The sequence below is a fragment of the Benincasa hispida genome, chromosome 3 (assembly GCF_009727055.1).
Source record: "Benincasa hispida cultivar B227 chromosome 3, ASM972705v1, whole genome shotgun sequence".
Classification (NCBI taxonomy): Eukaryota; Viridiplantae; Streptophyta; class Magnoliopsida; order Cucurbitales; family Cucurbitaceae; genus Benincasa; species Benincasa hispida.
In genome coordinates this window covers 69,423,495-69,446,257 of record NC_052351.1, presented here as the reverse complement: position 1 = coordinate 69,446,257, position 22,763 = coordinate 69,423,495, and the positions used below count along the sequence as shown (strand labels likewise).

Genomic DNA, 22,763 nt, shown 5'->3' with positions numbered 1-22,763 from the left:
TGACAATTGAAGTCCACAACGTCGGTTTTTTAGGTTGGTAGCGTTTTTCTTTGGATTTTATGAGATTTATCATGAATCTTCTTGAAACTTACTGTTTCTTATTGATTTCCTTTCTTTGATTTAATTTCTAGAACAAGCATATAGGTTGATTGAATTGTCAATTCAATTTCTTGTATGTTTGTCTTTGCTATGCATGATTTTTAATGTCCGTAATAGCATTCAAAGCATGCTTAATTCAGTAGTAATAGGTTTTATTTGAATTATAGCATGATTTCTAGGCTATCTAGGATTACCTAATTGATAACAAAACCTAAAGATTGAAAATGTATTAGGTTAAAATTGGCCAATCTTGCTTAATATTATAATCAATCCAAGAACGTAATGCAATTAGCTAAGTAAGTTGCTTTTGTAATGAGCTTAGTTAATTTAGGAATCGATTTTCATTAGCAAGTCTGTTAGGGCTTTCCCTACATTCGATTAGGCTTAAGAAATAGTTATTTAAGATTATTTTCATAATTAATCATTGATTAGATTCTTAGAAAACTTGGCGATCTCTAAACCGGCAAAGGTAATCTTGTGTTCAATCTCTGTCTTTCTCAATCCATCTTACTTTTCTGCATTTAGTTTTTCCTGTCAACCAAACAACAAAAATCCCGCTTTTGTTGCTTTCCATAGTTAAATTTAGCTTAGGAGAGATGTAATTCATTGGCTCCTTGTGGTTCGACCCCGTACTTGCCGTTTGTGCTACCTAGTAGTATAAGTAATGGGGTTTGGTGAATTATAAATATTATTTGTTTAGTAAGGGTTTATAGGCGATAAAATCCCGAACTAACAAATTGGTGCAGTTGTCGGAGAGGAATACCCCCCCCCCCACGAAAAAAAAAAAAGGAAAAAAAAAATCAAGTAATGATAATACTATTTAACACAGAGATATTAACAAGTTAAAAGTTTGTGTTCTATGGCTTTGAGTTTCTTTTTTTTTGGAGTTGGTTAGTTAGGTTTTAAGAATTTGCATTTTAGTGTTTTTTTTTAATTGTATCTCAATAGTATTGTCTTCTTTTGTTTTTATCAATGTCTCTCATCTCTTGAAGGTTAATATATTTTTAAACATTAGTCTCTTCAATTTTTCAGTGAATCATTTTGTTTCCTTTTAAAAAAAAAATAGAGCTATGAACATCAACCCTGGTATAATAAGGAGGATCAGCCTACATTCAAGTCCCCAAATTGAAAATTTAATAACTTAAACCTATCACTCGGAGTCTTAAGGTTACCATAATGAGAAGAAAGGGTAGAGAGTAAAGTGCAAAGCAATGATCTATAACATTGACTAATCTCACCGATCTATAACATTGACTAATCTCACCGAACTTCATGAGAACGAAGTTGAAATGAATTTGGAATTTTAGTAATAGAATAGGAACAACTGTGGCCTAGCCACTCACTAACATCTCATCTTGCTTCTTATAATGCATTTCATAACTATAAATACAACAAAAGAATGTATTCACCATGGAAATTTTTGGCCTTTTAGAATTTAAAATTAAATGATTCTTTGGCCGTCTTAAAGATTTAAGATTAACTATGCAAGTATTATACTGGGTCGATCTTTCGCAAACCATGCAATGTTATGTCATAAAAATGGAAAGACTAGTTAAAACCAAACTTACAGTTTCATCAGGAACAATTGCATATCTCTCTGTTGGGGATACCCAAGTTTTTCCTGCAGAAGAAATAGCATAAGAATGCATAATTGTGCGATAGAAATATTTGCAGATGCACCCATGAAAGTGGCAACTGTGAGTAAAATAAAGCAGTACCTGAAGATGAATCTAAATTTGAGGATTCAATCTGTTGACCACTGCAACCATCAACACTTAAGGCTTCGAGGATCGTCGGTGTGTTCCTTCAATTAAAGAATGGATATCATCAGTCCCATTGTACAACTTTGAAGTAGGATTGTTGAACAAATAAAGATAAGACATCCAGTTAAAGTCCAGGAAGATTAAAATAGAAAAAACATCAACCTCTGATCTCATTATAATCGTTACTCTTTCGTAGGAAATACAAGAGTTTTTCTCAATCCAAGATTCTAGATACCCAATTGAGCTAAGGAATCTTTCTACCAACAAAAATTGTCCTCTATAGAGTTAAGCTACCATATCACACAACTTACACCAACTGATCTTTAAAAGCCAAAAAAGAAATGCTTTATTTATAGAATTAATTAAAAAAAATAACCGAGCTTTTGTTAAGTTACCACCTAACAAGGACACTCAAGAACACTAAAGAATACAAAAGAACACAAAAGAACATTGAAAGATGAAAATATTCAGTAATATCTAAAGAAGTTACAATATAATGTAGCTTTTTGTGAGGGCCACACTCCCAAAATTTCTACACTAGAAATTCCTACACATATGATCTCCCCCCTATTTATAACTAAAAGCCCTAACAAACTTAGGGGACATTTGGAGCAAGGAGTGTTCTAAGACTATAATAACTACCTCTTGCTACAGTAAATACTATTTTATAATCCCCAATTAGCTACAGCCAATACTATTCAAAACCCCCATTTGCTACAATTTTTACTATTTTACATTCATCATTTTTTTTATTCTTTGCTATAGTGTTTACTATCCTTCTCAAACTAAAATAGTTTATACCTCAACCACATACTATTATAACCCAAACTAAAACAATCTACACCCCAAACACAAACTATTATAACCCAACTATAATAACTTAAGATAATCAACTTCTTGCCCCAAACGTCCCTTACTAGTTATTTACTAGTTTATGACTATACCCCTTCTAATAGCCATAATAATTATCCTAATACCACCATAACTAGGACGCTCACTATTTTATTAGCCAAGAAATAGATTGTACAATAACTCATTAATCCTCAATGAGGGTTAATCTTTGTAATTAGCTTAATTTGAATCGTTTTGAGGTTTCCCCCATTATTGATTGGTCTCATCAAGCGCAAAATAAGATACAGGAAAATAGAATAAAACACCAATAAAGATTGAGCTAATACTTTTAAAAAAAGTATATAAAATATATGGAATAGAAGTTGAAACTGAAACAAGAAATCAATACAAAAGTAATATTGATGATTCTGAAGGGAAAAAAACCCAAAAAAAAAAAAAAAAGAAAAAAAAAAAGACATATACACTGTAGGACATGTATATTAGTCCAAACAGCTATATATTTTACCTATCAACTGACTCTCCATGCCCAAGCTGTCCATTTGTACCTCTGCCCCAAGAAAACACATTTTGCTTATCAGTAATAGCCAGTGTGTGCCTCCATCCGCATGAGATCTGAATTACTTTCTGTTAAGACAGCAAGAAAGATAAAAAATTTGAATAAAAGGCTAATCATGTCTCCTATCTTTTACGAGGTGGAAAATAAAGATATTTTCACTGAACAAAAATATATGACAGGCTTCAAAAATTCTTAGCCAAGTAACAAGGATGTGCCTGGTCCTGGGGGAACTTTATCTGCATTGGAGAGCAATGATCAACGTTATCACCAACTCCTACCTGCCCAAACTGTACATGAAGAGAGAAAAATATGAGATCAATGCCAACTATATTGTTAAACAAACTAACTAAAGACTAGAAACAATATAGTTTTAACTTTTAAGCCATTCAAAATAAAGTTAAAGGTCAAATAAGTAACAAGCTCAGTGCGAGGAACATAGCATCCGCAAGAATGCATCTCCATATCCATCATATTTATTTGTCTAAACATGGAATTATTTAGAAGCATCAAGCTTATTTTTCGTGAATTTGTTAAGCAAATTCTTTATGATGCATTACATTATCGTTTAATTTATTTTTAACAAAAAAAGTCTATCTAATATATGAAATGTACTAAAGAAAGTCACAAATAAGTCTCCAGTTGAACCATGAAGTTTACAGAGAATAATTACAAATGTGTGTGTATATATATATATATGTTAGATTATAATAATGATCATAAAGGTTTGGATATGACATAAAAAAGACAGACAAGAACTACAATCTCCGACGGTCAAATTTTCAGAAAGAGTAGTAGAAGACTCCCCAGTCCTTTCTAGTTTCTAGCCAAAACAGAGCATAAAAAACAATGGACCCACCAAACTTCATCTTGATGCTTCCAGCATTTTCACAAAAACAAATTATCTGGCTACTCCACTTTTGGGAGCATGGAAGAACAGAAGTCTAATAGGTTAGATAGATTAACCCAAAGCCTGTAGGAAAAGGGAAAAGAGGAACAGAGGATTCTGGCCTTCCCCAACAATATACCAAAAGAATTAGAAAGATTAATGGATCCCAAATTGGAAAAATCAAGGGACCTCACACTTTTTATAAGATAGATGGGCTACTCCTCCAATTGCCAATTGATTTTGAGATGGAACCCATGTTACCTAATATGATATAAGAGCCCATAAAACCCAAATGAGTATTCAGTCTAAGAAAAAGAAATTGGGATCCGATCAAGAATGGTGAACCCAAAAGAGATACCATCTTGAGGGGACATGTTGAGGATCCCACGTTGGAAAAGTTAAGGGGCTTCACACTCTTTATAAGATAGATGGGCTACTCCTCTTGTTGCTTGGTTTTGAGATGAAACCTCATGTTATCTAATAGGTATTGTAGTGAACCATTGTCTTCAAGATGACAAGAATCCAAATGCACCACATACTAATTTGGAAGTATCTCGAGAGAGGATGAGGAGTATCAAAAGATATTTTAGTTCAAATGAAAAGTGCAAAAAACACCTAAAACACTTATACTAGATCAGGCTTTAAAGTATTCCAAAATGTTTTATAAAAAATCCCCTATCATTCTGTCGGGACCTAGGAATTTGAGCCAATGAAGCCATTAGAGGACTATAGAGTTTAAAGCTAGAGGGTTTTATTTTTAAGATTACTTTGAGAAGGCATCTCATGCAAGTTGAGATTTCTTAATTACGATTCTTGTGAAGAAGGGCTTCGAGTTTGAGCAGAGATCGTGGATATCGAGTTGCATTGGTACACTTAAATACTCCATCCTCATTAAGGGTAAGCCATAAAATTTGTGCTTCAAGAGGTCTCAAGCAAAGTGACCCACTCCCTCCTATTCTTTTCTAGTTAGTCGTGGGCATTCTTTTTTTTGAACGAGAAACAAACCACTTCATTAAGATAATGAAAGATGTTACAAGTGTATAAAAGGAAACAAACCATAAAGAGCAAAACTATTCAAAACACTAAATAACGCAAAAAGGATCAATAAATGCACCAGGACATCTCAACTAGGTTGACACCTCCATAGCATTCTCATCATCTCCTAGAAGGACTAAAATTCTATTGTTGAGTACAATAGTAAGAAGACCTTGCATATAACAAGGCTTACAACAGAAAGATAATCTGAGAATTAAAAATCATAACTAGGCTATTACAAAATCAAGAAAGTGGGAAGATGAAGGCATTCCAGTTGAGATTGATGTCTTGGATGGAGATGTCTTGAAAGGCTTTAGAATGAGAGCACCAAGAGGAGGCATTGATATGGGCGAAATCGAATTTAAAGGAGCTAATAGAAGCCTTGTCTTGAAACACTCTTTGATTCCTTTCGAACCAAAGTTCTGACAACAAAGCTTTAACTGCATTGGTCCAAAGTAATCTTGGCTTCTTCTTCAAATATGGACCGATCAAGAGTTGAAGCATATTAGCCTTAAAATTATTATCAGGAACCCAGCTGACATTGAAGCACTTAAATAATCGTGGGCATTCTTAGTAGAATTGTATCAAAGGAGGGGCTGATAGCATCTTTTTAATAAGGACTTTCATTTTACTTACTATAATGTTCTTGACACAACACTAAATGCACTACTAAGGTAAGAGGTAACGGGATCTAGGGTTGTTGCACCTCGACCATTGCCAGGGCAAGCATCTTCAACCAAGTGCTCGCCGGAGATGCCTAGGCTCACCTTTTGGCATCCTCATTATAGACAAAAGCATGCATTTGATTTGTTTTTTTCTTTTTAATAAGCAAAAAATTGAAGCAATTTTTGACATCATCGACATTTTCTGTTCTTCATCAATTTCTTCTTTAGCTTCTTCTCCTTCATTGTTTGGTAGCAATTGTCATATGGTAGCCTTTGCATAATCATATCCTTGATATGCTTTCTTCTTCTTTGACATCTTCTTATTCAACATTTGCACAATCATATGCTTCATAGGTCACAATTGCCATCTAGTAGCCAATCGGCTAGACGACAATATTTATCAATGTTATAAGCATTATTTATTTAAGCTAATGGTTTCATTTTTTTTCCATTTCTTAGAGGAGTTTTGTTTTCTTTTATGACCTTGATAAAGTCTAAGAGGTTATGAGTTCAATCCATGGTGACCATCTACTTAGGATTTAATATCTTACGAGTTTTTTTGACACCCAAATGTTGTAGAATCGGTGGGTTGTCCCATGAGATTAGTCGAGGTGCAGATAAGCTGGCTCGAACACTCATACCCACACACATATATATAAAAGGATTTGTGTTCAATTTCATAAAGCTAATGGGTTTAGCTCACAATGATATTTTTCTTCCACTCCCTTCATGTTTCGTGCGGGGAAATTGGACATCCTTAATTTCAACCGCACTAGGGCATGAGGGCAATATATCTCATTTCAGTATTGTTAGTCTCTCGTTCATTCAAGGAAAAGTTCTATCTAATTCAAATATACGAACCACTTACAACAATTATAAATTTAAAATGAATTACAAGGGAAATCCAACATAGAAACCTTATTCCAGCCCCATCCATACAGTTTTCCATCAGTTGTAAGTGCCATCGTATGCCTCCAACCACCTGATATCTGAAAATTATGAGATAACAATGCCTCATATTACAATTTTGAACAAAAAAAAAGGGTAAAGGCATCTAAATGACATGAGAGTTGTTTATTGTTAATGAGGTCAAATGTTATCCAGTTTCATGTGGTAGCATGAGATACATCACAGCAAAAGAATCCTCATAAAGCAATTCACTTCCAGCATTTTCATTTCAGCACCATTATTTCCGGTCAAGATTTAGTTCAACATGCACTCATCCTCTCTCAATCTACCTCCAAACCCTCCAGTCTAACCCTTGCTAAACATAAAGAAGAAACTACTGAGTTTCTACTTTTCATAGAATCTCATGCTATTGTGTCAGATTAGTTTTTTTTTTTTTTTTTTTTTTAATAAGAACAACTTTCATTGAGAGAAAATGAAAGAATACACGGACATATAAAAATCAAGTCCACAAAAAGGGACTCCCTCTACAAGAAGGGACTCCAACTATACAAAATCATATCAATAGAATAATTACAAAAAATATTTGAAATTGAAACCCAATGAGAAACATGAAAACGGGCAAGGGACCAAATTTCTTTAGCTTCCCTCTCAACCAACCTCCTAAAAATCCTGCTATTCCTCTCTCCCCACAACACCCACACAATAGCACAAACACTAATAAGTCAAAGGCCTCTCTTCCCAAAAGGGGGATTGAGGAGGAATTCCTCGATCATATCTCTAACATCCCTATGATGAGCACACAACACGTTGAACATCTGGAAAAAAAAAATCTCAGACAATGTACGTAAAATCACAATGCCAAAGAATATGGTCCACTGCACCTCCCCTGCGTGGAACTTCTATAGACTGAATTAAGAAAAGTTGTTCATACACTTGCTATCACTTTCTTACGGGAACAAAGAATTTAAATATTATTTTAATAATGTCAACCTAAACATAACTCAACCAGTTAAAGCATATATGGAAAAAATTTTAGTACTACAGTAATCCATACTCCTTCCATTCATCATTTGACACGATATTTTGTCACATATTATTGTATTTCATGGGTCCCACACAATTTTTAAATACTTCTTTTATGGTATTCAATGAAAGTTAGTAGTCCTAGTCCATACTATTTTAGTACTAAAAATTTTCTCGGTATATACCCTCAACCAAGAGATTAAAGATTTGAGTCTTCCTACTCCACATGTGATTGAATTCAGATGAGTATAAAAATATAAGATTTGAACTCAGCTTTTCTACTCTAGAGATTCTAACAATCTGTCCTCTTCTTAAGAGTCAAATTTTCAGATGAGCGAGATTATGCATAGAAACAAAAACATCTAGTATAATAACCGCACAAAATCCACCTGAGAAATATTATCTCCACACAATGCTTCTAGCCTGTGAGGCACAAGGCGATCCTCAAAATCTCCATGTCCTAGTTGTCCATATTTGCTCCATCCGTAAGTGTATAATCCGCCCAAGGAGGAAACTGATATCGTATGCCGCCATCCACAAGCAACCATCACCATCTTGTCACCCTACCAGTGTAAGTTTTGCAAGATCACATCCACAAAATTAATCATAAATTATTAGATTCCACAAGCACATTGGACATCGCTCGTAGAGTTGGTTGAAATTTTAACATTTTTTCTAATGTAGTTGGTTGAAATTTTCTCTCAACTAGCAGAGTTGTTATTGAATTTAAAAATTCCTAGGCCACCGCTATGATAGATTTATTGCTGTTCTTGAAAGCGATTGATAGCCAGTACCATTTTCTCACTTTCTTCTCTTTTAACTGTTATTATATTTCTTATTGGACTTCGGTTTTCTGCTCACCAATTCATCGCTATGTAGGTGAGGAAATGGTTTTTCGAATAGTTGTAATTGTCACCAAAATGGTCAACTAGTGGGGCACGGTCCAAGTTTGGTAGAAAGCTGGAATGTTCATATGGGTGAGGTGGTCTTCTCCTCCCTCAACTGGTGCCTCCACATAGCCATATTCAATTTGGGTTATAAGCTCTGGTACTAAAATGGTTACGTGTCTCAGAATAAAAAATTGTATTTATTTAGGAGTTGAGACTAGAAAGATCTGTCCTCGTTTTTATACGGCATATCAACTAAGTTTAAATAACTAAAGCAGTATATCAAAAGCTGCATAACAAATAAACAAAAAAACAATCTTATCAAAAGAAAAAAAGATAAAAGATTAAAAAAAAAAAAAAAAAAAAAAAAAGAACAACAACAACCAAGCTTAAAAGCTAAAACAAATTACAAGATTATTCTTTTCCCACTACATGATTATGTATCCAAAAACTAAGAAGAAAGAAATATCAAGACCAAGTTCTTACTCTAATTCATATGTCCAACCAGCTTGAGAAAAATTATGACTGGTTCTAATTACTAGGGAAGTATACTCATTGGCAGGAAAATTATGCATATCAAGAAAAGAAAATTTCAACTATTATTCAAACCACCCAGTTAAACATGAAAAGAGCACATATATCACGTAAAGAAAGCTAATCCAAAAACTAAGTAATCAAATCAGAACTAAGAAAGGTGATTAATTCATTGGACTGAGAACCTATCATTAATTCATTAGACCGAGAACCTATCATGGAACAAAAATATGATGCCCGAGTTCTGTGAATAACATCTAACCTTCAACAATTGAATCTTCCATTGTAATAAATCATCCTGGCCACTGTCAAATTAAGTCACACTCCCTATTCTAATACGACGATATTTGCATCATTATGATAGACAACTCAAACTTAGCAAGACTCCCAACCCTTGTACTGCATGCTTCATGGACTACGTATCCCAAAACATTAATTAAAAAAATGACCTCAGTCACCAGATAAATATTATTGATCATTTACATTTTTTTAAATGGAAACAAGATATTTCATTGAATTAATGGAATGAGCCTAGTGCTTAAAATACAAGATAGGAAACATAATAAACGATTGAACGAAATATGAAACTCCAAGAACATAACAAGACTAAATTAAAAACTAACTGATAGAAGAAAAAGAAATAAATGCTTTCCAATTTTAAAAAAAAAAAAAAAATGTCTTGAATAGAGTAATCTTCAAAAAATGTAGAAAAAAGTACCATGAAGAAACGTTGACACAAACAATCTATGAAAACCAACAATAATGCGATGAAACCAAAAGAACCTCTTGGAATCCCTTGAAAATAGATCATTGCCCAAATAATTAATGCAGCTGAAACAAAAGAACTTGAAGCAAGACATAAACCCAAAAGCCTTTAATGCAGCTGAATCAGATAGTCCATCAAATCCAATAAACATTCAACCCACAGAACGGGAAACCATCTACCTTTCCACAAACCTCCACAAAAGCACAATCACCTCTTTAATGAAAAGAGAAGCACGTTTGGAAGCTTTTTTTTCAACAGATTATACTATGTCTTGGTGCAAGTGTACATTTTTTATAGGTCTTATAATCTCTCTACTCTTTTAATCAATTGGAGAAATCTTTTGTAACTCTTTTGGTTTGAGCTTATGCCCTTCTTTTGTAAATTTCATACATCTAGGAACTTTGTTTCTTACTCCTAAAAAAATAATAAGAAAAAAAAAAACAAAAATAAAAAAATCATTAATCCAAAGGCTTGGTTAGAGACCTTGCATCATTGTTTATTTTGACATAAAGATAAAGAAAGTTAGAATTGAACATACATCAACAGAAGAAACTTTCTGGGGTATCAATCGATCATTTCTGTCACCTAACCCCAAGTTTCCATACCGACCCCAGCCCCATCCAAAGAGCTCCCCATCTTCCGTGACAGCAGCAGTATGTTCAGCACCTGCAGCTACCATTTTTATTGATATTCCCTACAACCAAGTTACAATGACTACTTTAGAATAAAAAATTACAAAATCAAAAGGTCCGTCAAATTATTTTACATAAACACATTAGACATGACACAGGCATTGGATAAAATCAAAAATTAAAGAACGCTAGAATGCATGAGGTTGTAAGTTACACCTATAACTATAAACCAAGCCCTCAAAAGAGAACCCAGTTACAGAAAAGGACTCCAATCTAGCAAAACAATGCCTGTAGAATAGTAACCAAAAAAATTTTAAAAAATCAAAATCAAAGCCCAAAAAGAAAAATGAAATCTAATAAAGGACCAAATATCACTAGGATCTCTCTCCAAACATTTAAACACTATTATTCCTTTCACCTCAAAGATTTCACACAACAGCATACACCCCAACTAGCCACAAGAAAAACCCGTGAAACAAATAGGCCCTAAAGGTCTTCTTTCCCTTGAATACTTATGTAAACAAGAGATCTTAACAACGATTTGGAAGTGAACCATTCTTGTCCAAGATCTAAAGCCACTTATCCTCACGGTCAGAGAGTGCATTGTGTGGAAGAATGTTAGGAGTCTAGGCCATTCTTCTAATTCAAGTTCTGTTTCTAAGCCATAAGTTCCATGAAGCCGATTTATTATTCCACAGTTCAGAGATGAATGCCTTTTTTGTGTGTGAGGGTGAATGAGGAGGGGAAGTCCTCCCTCAGCACCCTATTCCCGAGCCAAGCGTCTGACCAAAAATTAGTAGTAACACCTCTACCCAATGTGCAAGTAAGACTGTCCCTTTAATTTTATCAAATATATTTCCAAATCACCCTTAGCCGTAGAGGGGGATGCGTGAGGCCCCAAATCCATTATACTTATTCGGGGAGGGGTAAGAAAGGAATAACACAGGAAACAAGCAAGGGCTGGGACGTGAGCTGAAATACAGTTAGTGTGGGGTCCACGAAGGAGGTTTAAGAAGGGGTTTTTTTTTTAACAAGAAACAAGCCACTTCATTAAGATAATGAAAGCTGATACAAGTGAAAGGAAGGAAACAAATGCTAAAGCAAAATACTAAAACATAACATAACAAGGATCAGCAAGTGCACCAGGACATCTCAACTAGGTTGACACCTCCATAGCACTCTCATAATCTCCTAACTCTTAAAGCAACGAAGCTTAAACTTAGAACTAAGCTGAAAGAAATCATGCCTGATACAAAGGCTTACATCAGATGCGGAACTGAAAGATAAACTTAAAGCCAAAAACTAAGCTATTACAAAATCATGAAAGCGGGAAAATGAAGGCATTCCAATTGAGATTGATGTCTTGAATGGAGAAATCTTTAAATTCTTTTGCAAGGGAACACCAAGAAGAGGCGTTGAGATGAGCGATATCAAATTTGAGGCTAAGAGATACTTTATCATGAAACACTCTTTGATTCCTTTCAAACCATAATTCTGATAACAAAGCTTTTACTGCATTGACCCAAAGTAATATTGGCTTCTTCTTCAGTTTTGGACTGATTAGGAGTTGAAGCACATTATCCTTAAAATTAATGTCGAAAACCCAGCTAACCTTGAAGCAGTTTAATAAACTAATCCAGCAATTTTCTGCAAAAACACATTGGAAGAACAGGTGTGAAAACTGAACTTACCAACCATAGTGGGCAAACCTGTGGAGAGATGTAATGAGAGGGCAACTTTCTTTGTAGAATATCTGCACTGTTAAGCAAGCCATTCAACATGATCCAAATCAGAATATTGACCCTTCTAGGGCTCTTGGATTTCCATAAAGCTGATTCCAGTGATGTTCCAATTGGGGAGGAGCAAGATAGGTTTAAGAATGGTTTTTGGAAGGCAAAGAAGGGCATGAGACTAGTAAATCCTGATGCTGAAGGCTGAAGAAGAGGGGGGACCTCAGCTCTTTATTTCGTTTTCCTTGTATTGTTTCCTTTCTGTTGAACTTTAGTCTTATATCGTGACTTGTTTGAGTTTTACCCTGAATCTATATATAAGTATTCCAACATGAGACCATCCTCTCTGTTGGTTGTCGGATTGTGTGTTGGGTTTTACTAATTGCAGGGGATTTGGAGGCAGTTTTATCATCCTGAAATCTCCAGATCCATTTAGCCAAAAGGGATTTATTTTTCTGCTGGATTCCAATAACGCCCAATAAAAACTTTTAAATTTGCTAAATTCTACTTCAAAAAAACAATAATAAATAAATAAATAATGATAATTTTAATTTCATTAACCAAAATCCAGTGCTTCTCACCAAAAAAAAAAATAATAACCAAAATTCCATGGAGCCCAAACCAGAAGATTTAGTAATAAAAAAAGCTTTTAAAGTGAGAGTAATAATAATACAGAAAAGGTGCTAGTCACAACTCCTTTAAGAAGTAATTATCAGGGCGGGTTCTTTGTTCCGTTTTGACAAATAATGGAAGTAGAAAGTTGCAAGGTGAATGGTTCCATCTTCTGCACATTTGGTTCAAATCCGAATGGTTCTTCATTGAGGATATGCAAGTTGTGTAAAAAGTATTTTTTCTTAAGAAGAAATACCCAAGGAAAGAATAAGAAATAGCAAATAAAATAATGCAAATATAATACAATAAATACAATAGAGAATTTCACAACAAAGGAAATAATCAACACTCCCTCTCAAGCTGGTTTGAAGATATCATCCATGGCCAGCTTATCAATCAACTTGTTGAATTGCCACTTTGGAAGACTTTTAGTTAACACATCTGCAATTTGCTTTGCTATCGAAAGAAAGGAATGCTTATTATTCCAACATCAATCTTCTCCTTCTTGAAGTGTTTATCAATCTCAATATGTTTCGTCCTATCATGAAGAACTAGATTGTGGGCAATGGAAATTGTTGACTTGTTATCACAATAAATGTGTATGGGCATGTCTGAGAGAATTTCAATTCTTCCAAAGTCTTTTTATCCATATGCCTTCACAAATACCATGGGTTAACATCCTAAATTCTACTTCAGCGCTACTTCTTGCAACCACACTTTATGTTTTACTTCTCCAAGTAACTAGATTTCCTCCAACAAAAGAGCAATCACCCAAAGTGGATCTTCTATCAGTCATACTGTCTGCCCAATCAGCATCAGTGTAAACCTCGACATGTAGATGCTTATGCTTCTTAAATAGTATACCTTTTCTTGGAGTACCTTTCAAATATCTCAAGATTCTATAAACTGCTTCAAAATGAACTAACCCGAGAGCATACATGAACTAACTTACCACATTAACTGCAAAAGCGATGTCAGGACATGTGTGAGAGAGGTATACGAGTCTCCCCACAAGTCTTTAGTACTTTTCTTTTTCTTTTGCAACTACTTAAATTCTGCCCGGTGGGAGTTTCTGCTATCTTACAACCAAGTAAACCTGTCTTATTCAGTAGATCAAGAATTTACTTCCTTTGGTTGACAAGAATGCCACTTTTGGACTTGGCAAACTCCATGCCTAGGAAATACTTTATGGTTCCCAGGTCCTTGATTTGAAAATCATTAGCAAGATTTTTCTTTAGGATATTCAGTCCTATCTCATCATTACCTGTAAGTCTGATATCATCAACATACATTATCAAAACAACCACCTTACCACTTCTCGTATGTTTATAGAACATGGTATGATCAACTTGGGTTTGACTGAATCCATAGCTCTTAATTGCCTTGCCAAACCGTTAAAACCATGCTCTCAAAGATTGTTTAAGCCCGTGTAGTGATTTTTTTAATTTGCACACTCTGTTAACCCCGAGATCCACCTTAAAACCAGGTAGCAAGTCCATAAATACCTCGTCTTCAAGATGCCTATTGAGAAAGGCATTCTTAACATCAAGTTGATAAAGTGGTCAATCAAAATTAATTGCAACAGACAACAGAATTCTGATAGAATTAATTATAGCTACCGGAGCAAATGTTTCTTGATAATCAATTTTATAGATCTGAGTAAACCCCTTGGCAACCAATCTGGCCTTGTACCTTTCAATACTACCATTAGCTTTACATTTTACAATGAACACTCATTTGCATCCACTGTTTTCTTATGTTTTGGTAGTTCGACTATATCCCATGTGCAATTTTGTTTCAGCACATTAATTTCTTCCATCACTGCTAATTTCCAATTCAAATCATTTAGAACCTCTTGTATATTCCTTGGAACAATTAGGTTGGTTATTTTGGATGTGAAAACTTTATGACAGTCAAACAATCTATGATAAGAAAGATAGTATGCAACGTATATTTGGTACATTTACGAGTACCTTTTCTGTGAGCAATTGGAATATCAAAATCAGAGACATCAGGTAAAGGATTAGAAGGAGATGAAGAACTAGGAGAAGTAGGAGTAGAGTAGTTTTTCCAAGTATTCTACCTCTAACTTCATCAAACTCAACATTGAGGCCGACAAGGAACTTGTAAATACAACCATCTTCAACAGTTTTCCTATAGTGCTTTTGGTCCTCTGTAAACTTCCACTCATACGTATCAAAGAGGCCAAGGTCTTGCCAAATCCGTTTTAGGGAGTGAAAGTATTGTGTAACTGAGTTAGTTCATTGTCGTATATCACCCAATTCAGGTTCAACTAAAACACTTGTGACTCATTACCCAAATTAGAATACATTTGAGTTACAATATCCCATAATTCCTTGGTAATAGAGTAACACATGTAGTTATAGCTGATGCCATGGAATTGACAAGCCAAGTCATAACCATGGAGTTTTCAGCATCACACGTGACGAATGACAGGTCATATGGACTAGGGGTGGTTTTTTATCCCATGATGTAGCCAATCTTCCCTTGTCCACAAATATACATTTGAACACTTTAAGACCAACGAAGAAAATTGTCCCTATTAAGTAGAATGATGGTTATTTGGACAGTGGAACCGGTTGAATGGATATGATTGTCGCAAAATATGGGTGTCTTAGTATCCGATATATTGCTGCAAAAAACAAACCCAAAAAGAAAAACAGTAGATCTAAAAAGAAAAACCAAAAACATTGAAGTGAAAAACAGTGGTGGCAGTAGGAGGCAGCGACCAACGACAGAACATGGCAGTGAGCGGCAGTGGCTACAGACTTGACCGGCCGGTAGACAGAGGCGAACGGAAAAGCAAAACGCATTAGAAAAACGATTTCCATGAATGAAGAAGCTCCACAAAACGCGATTAGAATCTAAGGCTTGGACAGTCGATGGCTCTGACGGCGATGTGACGTCTAACAAGGCTATGAAGGACCGACGACGGCGATGAACGAGGAAGAGCTCGACGGCGACGGCAGCACAACTACAGTTTTTTAGCTTTTTAAAAAAATTACGGTTTTTAGGGTTGCTCTGATACCATGTGTAAAAAGCATTTTTTTTCTCTTATTTCTCTTGGGAGGAAAGGGCTTCTTAAATAGAAGAAACACCCAATTACAAATAAGGAAAGAATAAAAAATAGCAAATGTAATACAATAAATACAATAGAGAATTTCACAACAAAGGAAATAGTCAACAGAAGTCAACAAGCTATTCCCTCTGGCTAAGGCTCACCTTCAACAGTTTGTGGAGCAAAATTCAAAACTAGTTCAAGGCCCGAGCAGGCATTTCTTTCCAAAAAAAGGGGTAATGAAATTGTCCAAATTCAAAATATTACAAGTTGGGTTATGAGGTGTATTGTCTAGCCGACCACCAACGGTCATTTTTTCATCCACGTTCCGATGGGTTCATCTAAAGAAGGATGGCATTCATTTCTTGGAAGGCTTTAAGGGTTTTCTGAGCAAGACTGAGCATGTTGATCAACAGACTTTGAAAAGTCAAGCTCCGAAAGATACCCCTTTCAACATGGCTGTTCCGGGATTTAAATAAAAGAGCCATAATCAGAGCTATGTGGAAATACTAAAGGTGAAAGGAACACGCAGTCCAATGTTTCCTCTTTGGCGATTGAGAACTTGAGCAAAAAGTCACAGTTCCTTTGTTCAACAAAGGAACAGAGTACGAATCTATATTGGGTTCAAAAGAATTTTGAAGTATTCAAGGAAGATTTTAGCAATCTATGGATTATATCAAGGTTGTTTGTGTTTAATGAGTAGATAGAGATTGCTAAAGTACTTGAGGATTTCTTTTAAAACTAGAGTAATCATCAATCCTCTATTTGCTGATAAGGCTTTGATCAAAATTGATCAGGGCAAGTTAGATGAACTGATTGTGATGTAGCCTAGGAGATAAAAGAAAAGAAATCTCCAATAATAAAATCAAAGTCTTTAGTATGAATAGAATTGCTAATATAAGAATACAATCTCTCTATTTATAGAGAATTGGTAAGCAAACTAATCCTAATTCTAATTAATCAAAGAAACTAATTCTAATCCTAATTAGTCAAAGAAACTAATCTTAACCCTAATAAACCAAGGAAACTAATCCTAATTCTAATCGATCATGGAAACTAATCACAATCCTAATTAATTAAGGATTTGACCATCATGTCTTAACTTATCCTAATCCTACTACATCATTCTATCCCTCCCAAAAAAAACTCATCCTCGAGTTTTAAAACGAAAATGAAGACGAAAATAAAAAAGCAAGCCACTCAAACGAATACATCTCGGAATACCGAGCACCAATAACAACCAATTTTCACCAGCCGCGCCAATATATCGAATATTTGATTCTTGAAAGAGAAAATTATTTCCATTAATACTCTTATTAATGAACCCAAGAATTAAGTTGTTCAAAAATCCTTTGTTGTTAAAATATATGCAGACTCCTCAAGGAATGGAGGAAAAAGATTTTCAATTTTCTTCAAATTAGGTTGCCCATGAGTATCTTTTTCTTCCACACTTAAAGGATTCAAATCCTCCCAATATTTCCTCTAATATACCCTTGATCTTAGTTGTTCTTGAATGATTCTTGATAAATCTTGGACATCTTTTGCATGCCATAGGTGTTGTTGATTCTCTTGTTGTCTTTCTTGGTGGCCAATTCCAGTTTTTATTCTATTCTCTTGCGGTGGAGGTTATTGTGGTTGGTTGTGTGGCTTAGTTAATTGATCTGACCAAATGGACATATTCTTTGCAATGGCTTCATCTTCTTCAACACCTCCATTGTTGATTTTATCAATTAATAGTTCCTCATCATCTGGTTCGAATTGAGCAACTTTAGTGTTAGTCCCATCGATTTTTCTTCTTCCAATGCAAGCTCCTGTTCGATCTTCCTATCTTTCTTATTCAACTCGTCTTCAATTGATTTTTTCTTTTCTTCGACTCCGTTCATTTTTTGCGCAACTTCACAGCCCATTTGAATGAGTTCTTGATCTTCTGGAGTGACTAAATGTGATTTTTGATGGTTTCTTGAAAAATTTTGAAGATTATAATTATGCCTTTCTTGAATTTTTTCCAAAAAAACCCAAACTTCATTCATTCTCTTTCATAAGTCCTTTTGATAGATGTTTTTATTTGAATATTTCTATTTTCTTGAAAATGTTTCGACCTCCGAATTTATGTTGGAATGATTCGTGGGTGTTGTTTGAGCTTGGTGATAATAATTTCTTTCACACTCTGAATCATTTTCTGAATCATTTAATTCCCAATTCCCCTCGGTTTGTTTGTTTGTTGCCTTCTATTTGCCCATTGTGTAAAAAGGATGGTGAAGATTCGCAGCACCTATTTTTTCTATTTGCATTCAGCAAGATGGTGGAAATTTTTCTCCGTTTTAATTATTGCTTGGATGTTCAGAGATAATTTTAGAAGTAATGTTCAGCAAATTCTAATGGGCCCTTCACTTAAGGTCTTAGGTTAATTTGGGATAATAGGGTTAAAGGTTCTACTTGCAGAATTGTGGTTTGAAAGAAACCAAAGAATATTCCATGATAAAGAAGCAGGTTGGATGGATCGTTATGATTTAGCACGAAGAAATGCTTCATCCTGGTGCACTTTATGCAAGACTTTCGAAGATTTCTCCATACAGGAATTATGTTAAACTGGCCGGCCTTCATCTTCCCATATTTTTAGTAGTTTTTGTCTCAATCTTGTATTATTTGGCATAGTCTTCTTTTGTAAATGTGTATCGGTTAGTGAATTGTCTTGGGTCCTTGGTTGTCCTATGCTTTTATCATTATGTTAGTTTTGTACGGATATTTGTGAGGGCACTAAGGGGGTGTCAACCTAGTTGAGATGTCAGGTACGCCTCTTGATCCTTAGGTTCTCTTGATCTTTGTATAACTCTCTTGTACTTTGAGCATTAGACTCATTGCTCCTTATTAATAAAAAGGCTCGTTTCCTTTCAAAAAAAAAAGAAAAGAAATCATCTAACTCTCAATTCTTACGTCGATTTCTTGAGAAACCGATTTGATTTAATCGCCAGGCTCTTTGTTGATAATGTCGCCTTGTTATTTCATTCCAAACTACATTAGAATCTTCATCGGAATTGCTAGAATCACTATAATCAAATTTCAAATGTGGATAATGATAGGTTCTTTGAGAAAACTGAGCACGGGGAAAATTATTATGTTGGAATTCTTCTTCTGAATCACTTGAATCAGAATTCCAGCATTGTTTTCGGAAGTAAAATTGATTTTCTTGCCTATACCAACTGCTGATTTTTTTCTTGGACATCCTCTTTGATCGATAATAGTCTATTCTTGCAAAATCTTGATAAATTTTCGGTTTCTTCTTTCTTTCTTGGAATTTCAAGGGTTCCCCCTAATTAGATGTGTATTGTTTGGCAACAAGCACAACTCACGAAGTTCCCTCTTGCGATCAGCGTCGCCAAGAGTTTCCCGGTCTTCCACTGGCAGTAGTCAACGTTGGCCTAGACGGATGCTCTAATACCAAATAGATGTAGCTTCAGAGATAAAAAGAAGAGAAATCTCCAATAATAAAATCAAAGTCTTTATTATGAATCGAAAATTGCTAATACAAGAAGACAATCTCTCTATTTATGGAGAATTGATGAGCAAACTAATCCTAATTTTAATTAATCAAAGAAATTAATCCTAATCCTAATTAGTCAAAGAAACTAATCCTAATCCTAATAAACCAAGGAAACTAATCCTAATTCTAATCAATCATGGAAACTGTCGAAAAAGCAGCTTGTAACCCTAGGGGCATTTTAGTAATTATGTGTACCCTAGGGCTTCCCACTAGTCTATTTATTTGGCCTATTCTCTTATACTTTGTGTATCAGAATTAATAATAAAAATCAGTGTCTATCGTGGTTTTTCTCCCTGTACTAGGATTTCCACGTAACTGTGTTGTTATTCTCTTCCCTACTCTTTTATTTTTGACATGGTATCAGAGCAAGGGGACGAAACCCTAGCCATTATGGAAGAGAACCATCCACAGTCCCTTTCAGCTGGTAGATCTTCGAGTTTTGATATGAAAACTGCTATTCGAGCTGCGGTAAAGGAGTGTTTTCAAGCTGCCTTACCGAAATTAATTTCTACCGTCCAGTTGCAGTCAACAGAAAGCCGCCGTCAATGGGAGCCGCACATGGACAGATCTGAAGAATACACAAACAAAGCCGAACTGCCTCGTCTCGCGCCGCCGTCAACTGATCCCTCAAGTACGGCTCCGATCAGGTACGTACCGCAGCAACCCCTCAGACCCATTGCGAGGCAGACCAGATCTGGCATCGAGGACGTCTGCATCCGCAGCAACCCTTCGGCAGACAGAGTCTCTTCCGATCGCACCTTCGACCAGCAGCTTCTGATCGACGAACAGGTTGGGCTTCCGATCGGGCCTAGGGCTTCAGACCTTCGACAGCTTCCGATCGAGCCTAGGGCTTCGGCTTCGACCTGCAAAAACTCAACTGCGCCGGCGTACCCTAGGATTTTCGCGTCAGATCCGACGAACCCACTCGTCCGGCAAAGAGAACAGGACCTCTCCGATTCTGCCCTAGGCGCATTCGACCAACAACAGGCCGACAACCGCCTCCAGCCGACGACTACCTTCCAGCCGTCGATTTCCTTCCAGCCGTTAGTGGCTGCCCCGTTTCCAACCAATTGTGACTCGACCCAATACCCAGATGAAAGCCCGGTAAATTCTTTCCCTATTTTACCTACTACAAATATCCTGCCTGTGTTTCCCTCAGTTGACAATACGACCAGCCTGAGTACGGTTGGAATCAGTACCATCGCCCAGTCAGGCAATATACAATCTTTTGGGCTTATTAGTGTCTCAGAGACCTCCAGTTCCCATTGCTTCCTGTATGTTACTCGTATCACCCCTGCATCTAAACTAGTGGTAAAGGCCCTAAATTCTGATGACAGGTTACTATATGTCATGTAACTACGCATGGGGTACCTTGTAAATGACTGAATACCTTCCTCAGGGCTATTGGAAGATCAAGAGAAGCATCATATTCCTTCAACTGTCAGAATTTCCATTGTGATTACTAGTCTCTTCCTGTTTCTCATCTTCAGAAATCACACCTTTTCACCATTATCTTTAGTATCGCTCCACATTTTCTAGAGCTGTGTCTGAATCGTCATTCACTGTCGTCTTCCCATCTGCTATAATGGTGCTATCAGCACCTTTCCCTCATTTTTCCTCTCTGCACTCGTTAGTACAAGTATCAATCTCATTAATTTCAGGAATACATGTACCTGATGTCGGGTTTGACTCATGGACCAAAGCCGGAGATGCAACAGGTGACACTCTTTTCTTTCTGAGATTTTTCCTATAGTATGTTATCCATGGACTTGATTGGTAGGAAGGATAGGACCAACATGTTCGGGAATAGGGCCAGACCCAAGGGAATTGTATATGTGGACTAGTTAGTCTCTTCACTAGAGGTCTCCCCCTGAAGATGGCTAATAGGGAAGAAGGGCTGATCCTCAAGGGAGGTGATATCGATTAGAAACAAAATATATTGCGAGAGGAATGGGTGGTAACATTTATACCCACGCTGATGGAATGGATACCAACAAAGACGCACTTTTGAGCACGGAGGGTAAATTTCGTGCGGTTTGGACCATGGGAGTGAACAAAGGCAACACAGCCAAAAACTCGAAGTGGTACATCGGAGACAAAACGAGTCGTAGGGTATGACTCTTTTAAACAGTCTAAGGGGTTTTGAAAATTGAGGACCCCGGGAAGGCATTCGGTTGATTAAGTGAGTAGCAGTAAGGATGGCATCACCCCATAGGTAAGACGGGAGTGATGTGGATAGCATTAAGGACCTAAGCAACTTCCACCAAATGACGATTTTTCCTCTCTGCTACCCCCATTTTGTTGGGGAGTGTAGACACACGAACTCTGGTGGATAATCCTTTGGAAGTAAGAAACTCCTGGATGGAAGCGTTTAAAGAATTCCCTGCCATTGTCACTTCTCAAAATACCAATAACTGCCATTTAAACTGGGTTTCTACAGTGGCATAAAATTGCTGGAATACAGAATAATACCTCAGACTTATCAGTGAGAAGAAAGACCCAAGTAAGCCGAGTGAGGTCATCTAAAAAAGTGACAAACCAAACGTTTCCCTGTGGAGGTTGTGGTTGGTGAGGACCCCAAACATCACTGTGACTTAAGGTGAAGGGTTTGGATGGTTTTAGGGCTGGAAGTGAAAGGAGACACGGACTCTGGTTTGGCAGAATACACACTTCAACTTTAAAGAAACACATTAATATCGAAATAAATGTGGAAATAAGTGTTTCATGTACTGAAAGTTCGGATGCCCTAAAGCGGTAATGCCATAGCATAAAATCATTCTCCAGAGGTAGAAAAATTTAAGGAGACAAAGCTAGTCCTATAATCATTCCTAGATCATCAAGTTAGGAAGTAGAGTCCCCCATCGTGCCGGGCAGTGCTAATCGTCGTTCCAAGCTTAGATCCTGAAATAAAACAGAGTCGGGTGAAAAAACTGCCTGACAATTCAAATCTCTTGTAAATCCTTACTGATGGATAACAAATTATATGAAATTTTGGAACATGCAAAAGTCCCGCAAAACCAAACCCTCAAACGGGAATAAATCCCCTTTTCCTGCAACAGTGTGCGAACGACCCATCTGCAATCCTAATTCGTCGTTACCAAGGCACTTGGATAATATGAGAGAAACTGATCAGAGATACCAATAAGATGATGCCGTCGCCCCCTGAGTCAACAATCCAAGGTTTTTTACCGTTC

At 36.2% G+C, this 22,763-nt stretch overlaps 1 protein-coding gene across 4 annotated transcripts in view; it reads right to left on the bottom strand.

Moving 5' to 3' along the window:
- Positions 1-22,763, bottom strand: part of LOC120073843 (ultraviolet-B receptor UVR8) — a 54,239-nt gene that overhangs the window by 7,788 nt on the left and 23,688 nt on the right. For all 4 annotated transcript variants that reach the window (XM_039026726.1, XM_039026724.1, XM_039026725.1 and 1 more), the window contains 7 exons: positions 10,514-10,669; positions 8,178-8,351; positions 6,774-6,845; positions 3,486-3,557; positions 3,220-3,338; positions 1,818-1,903; positions 1,668-1,720 (listed from right to left, as the gene is read on the bottom strand). In XM_039026726.1, coding sequence (XP_038882654.1) covers positions 1,668-1,720; positions 1,818-1,903; positions 3,220-3,338; positions 3,486-3,557; positions 6,774-6,845; positions 8,178-8,351; positions 10,514-10,669 — 732 coding nt within the window. The remainder of the gene's footprint in view (positions 1-1,667; positions 1,721-1,817; positions 1,904-3,219; positions 3,339-3,485; positions 3,558-6,773; positions 6,846-8,177; positions 8,352-10,513; positions 10,670-22,763) is intronic.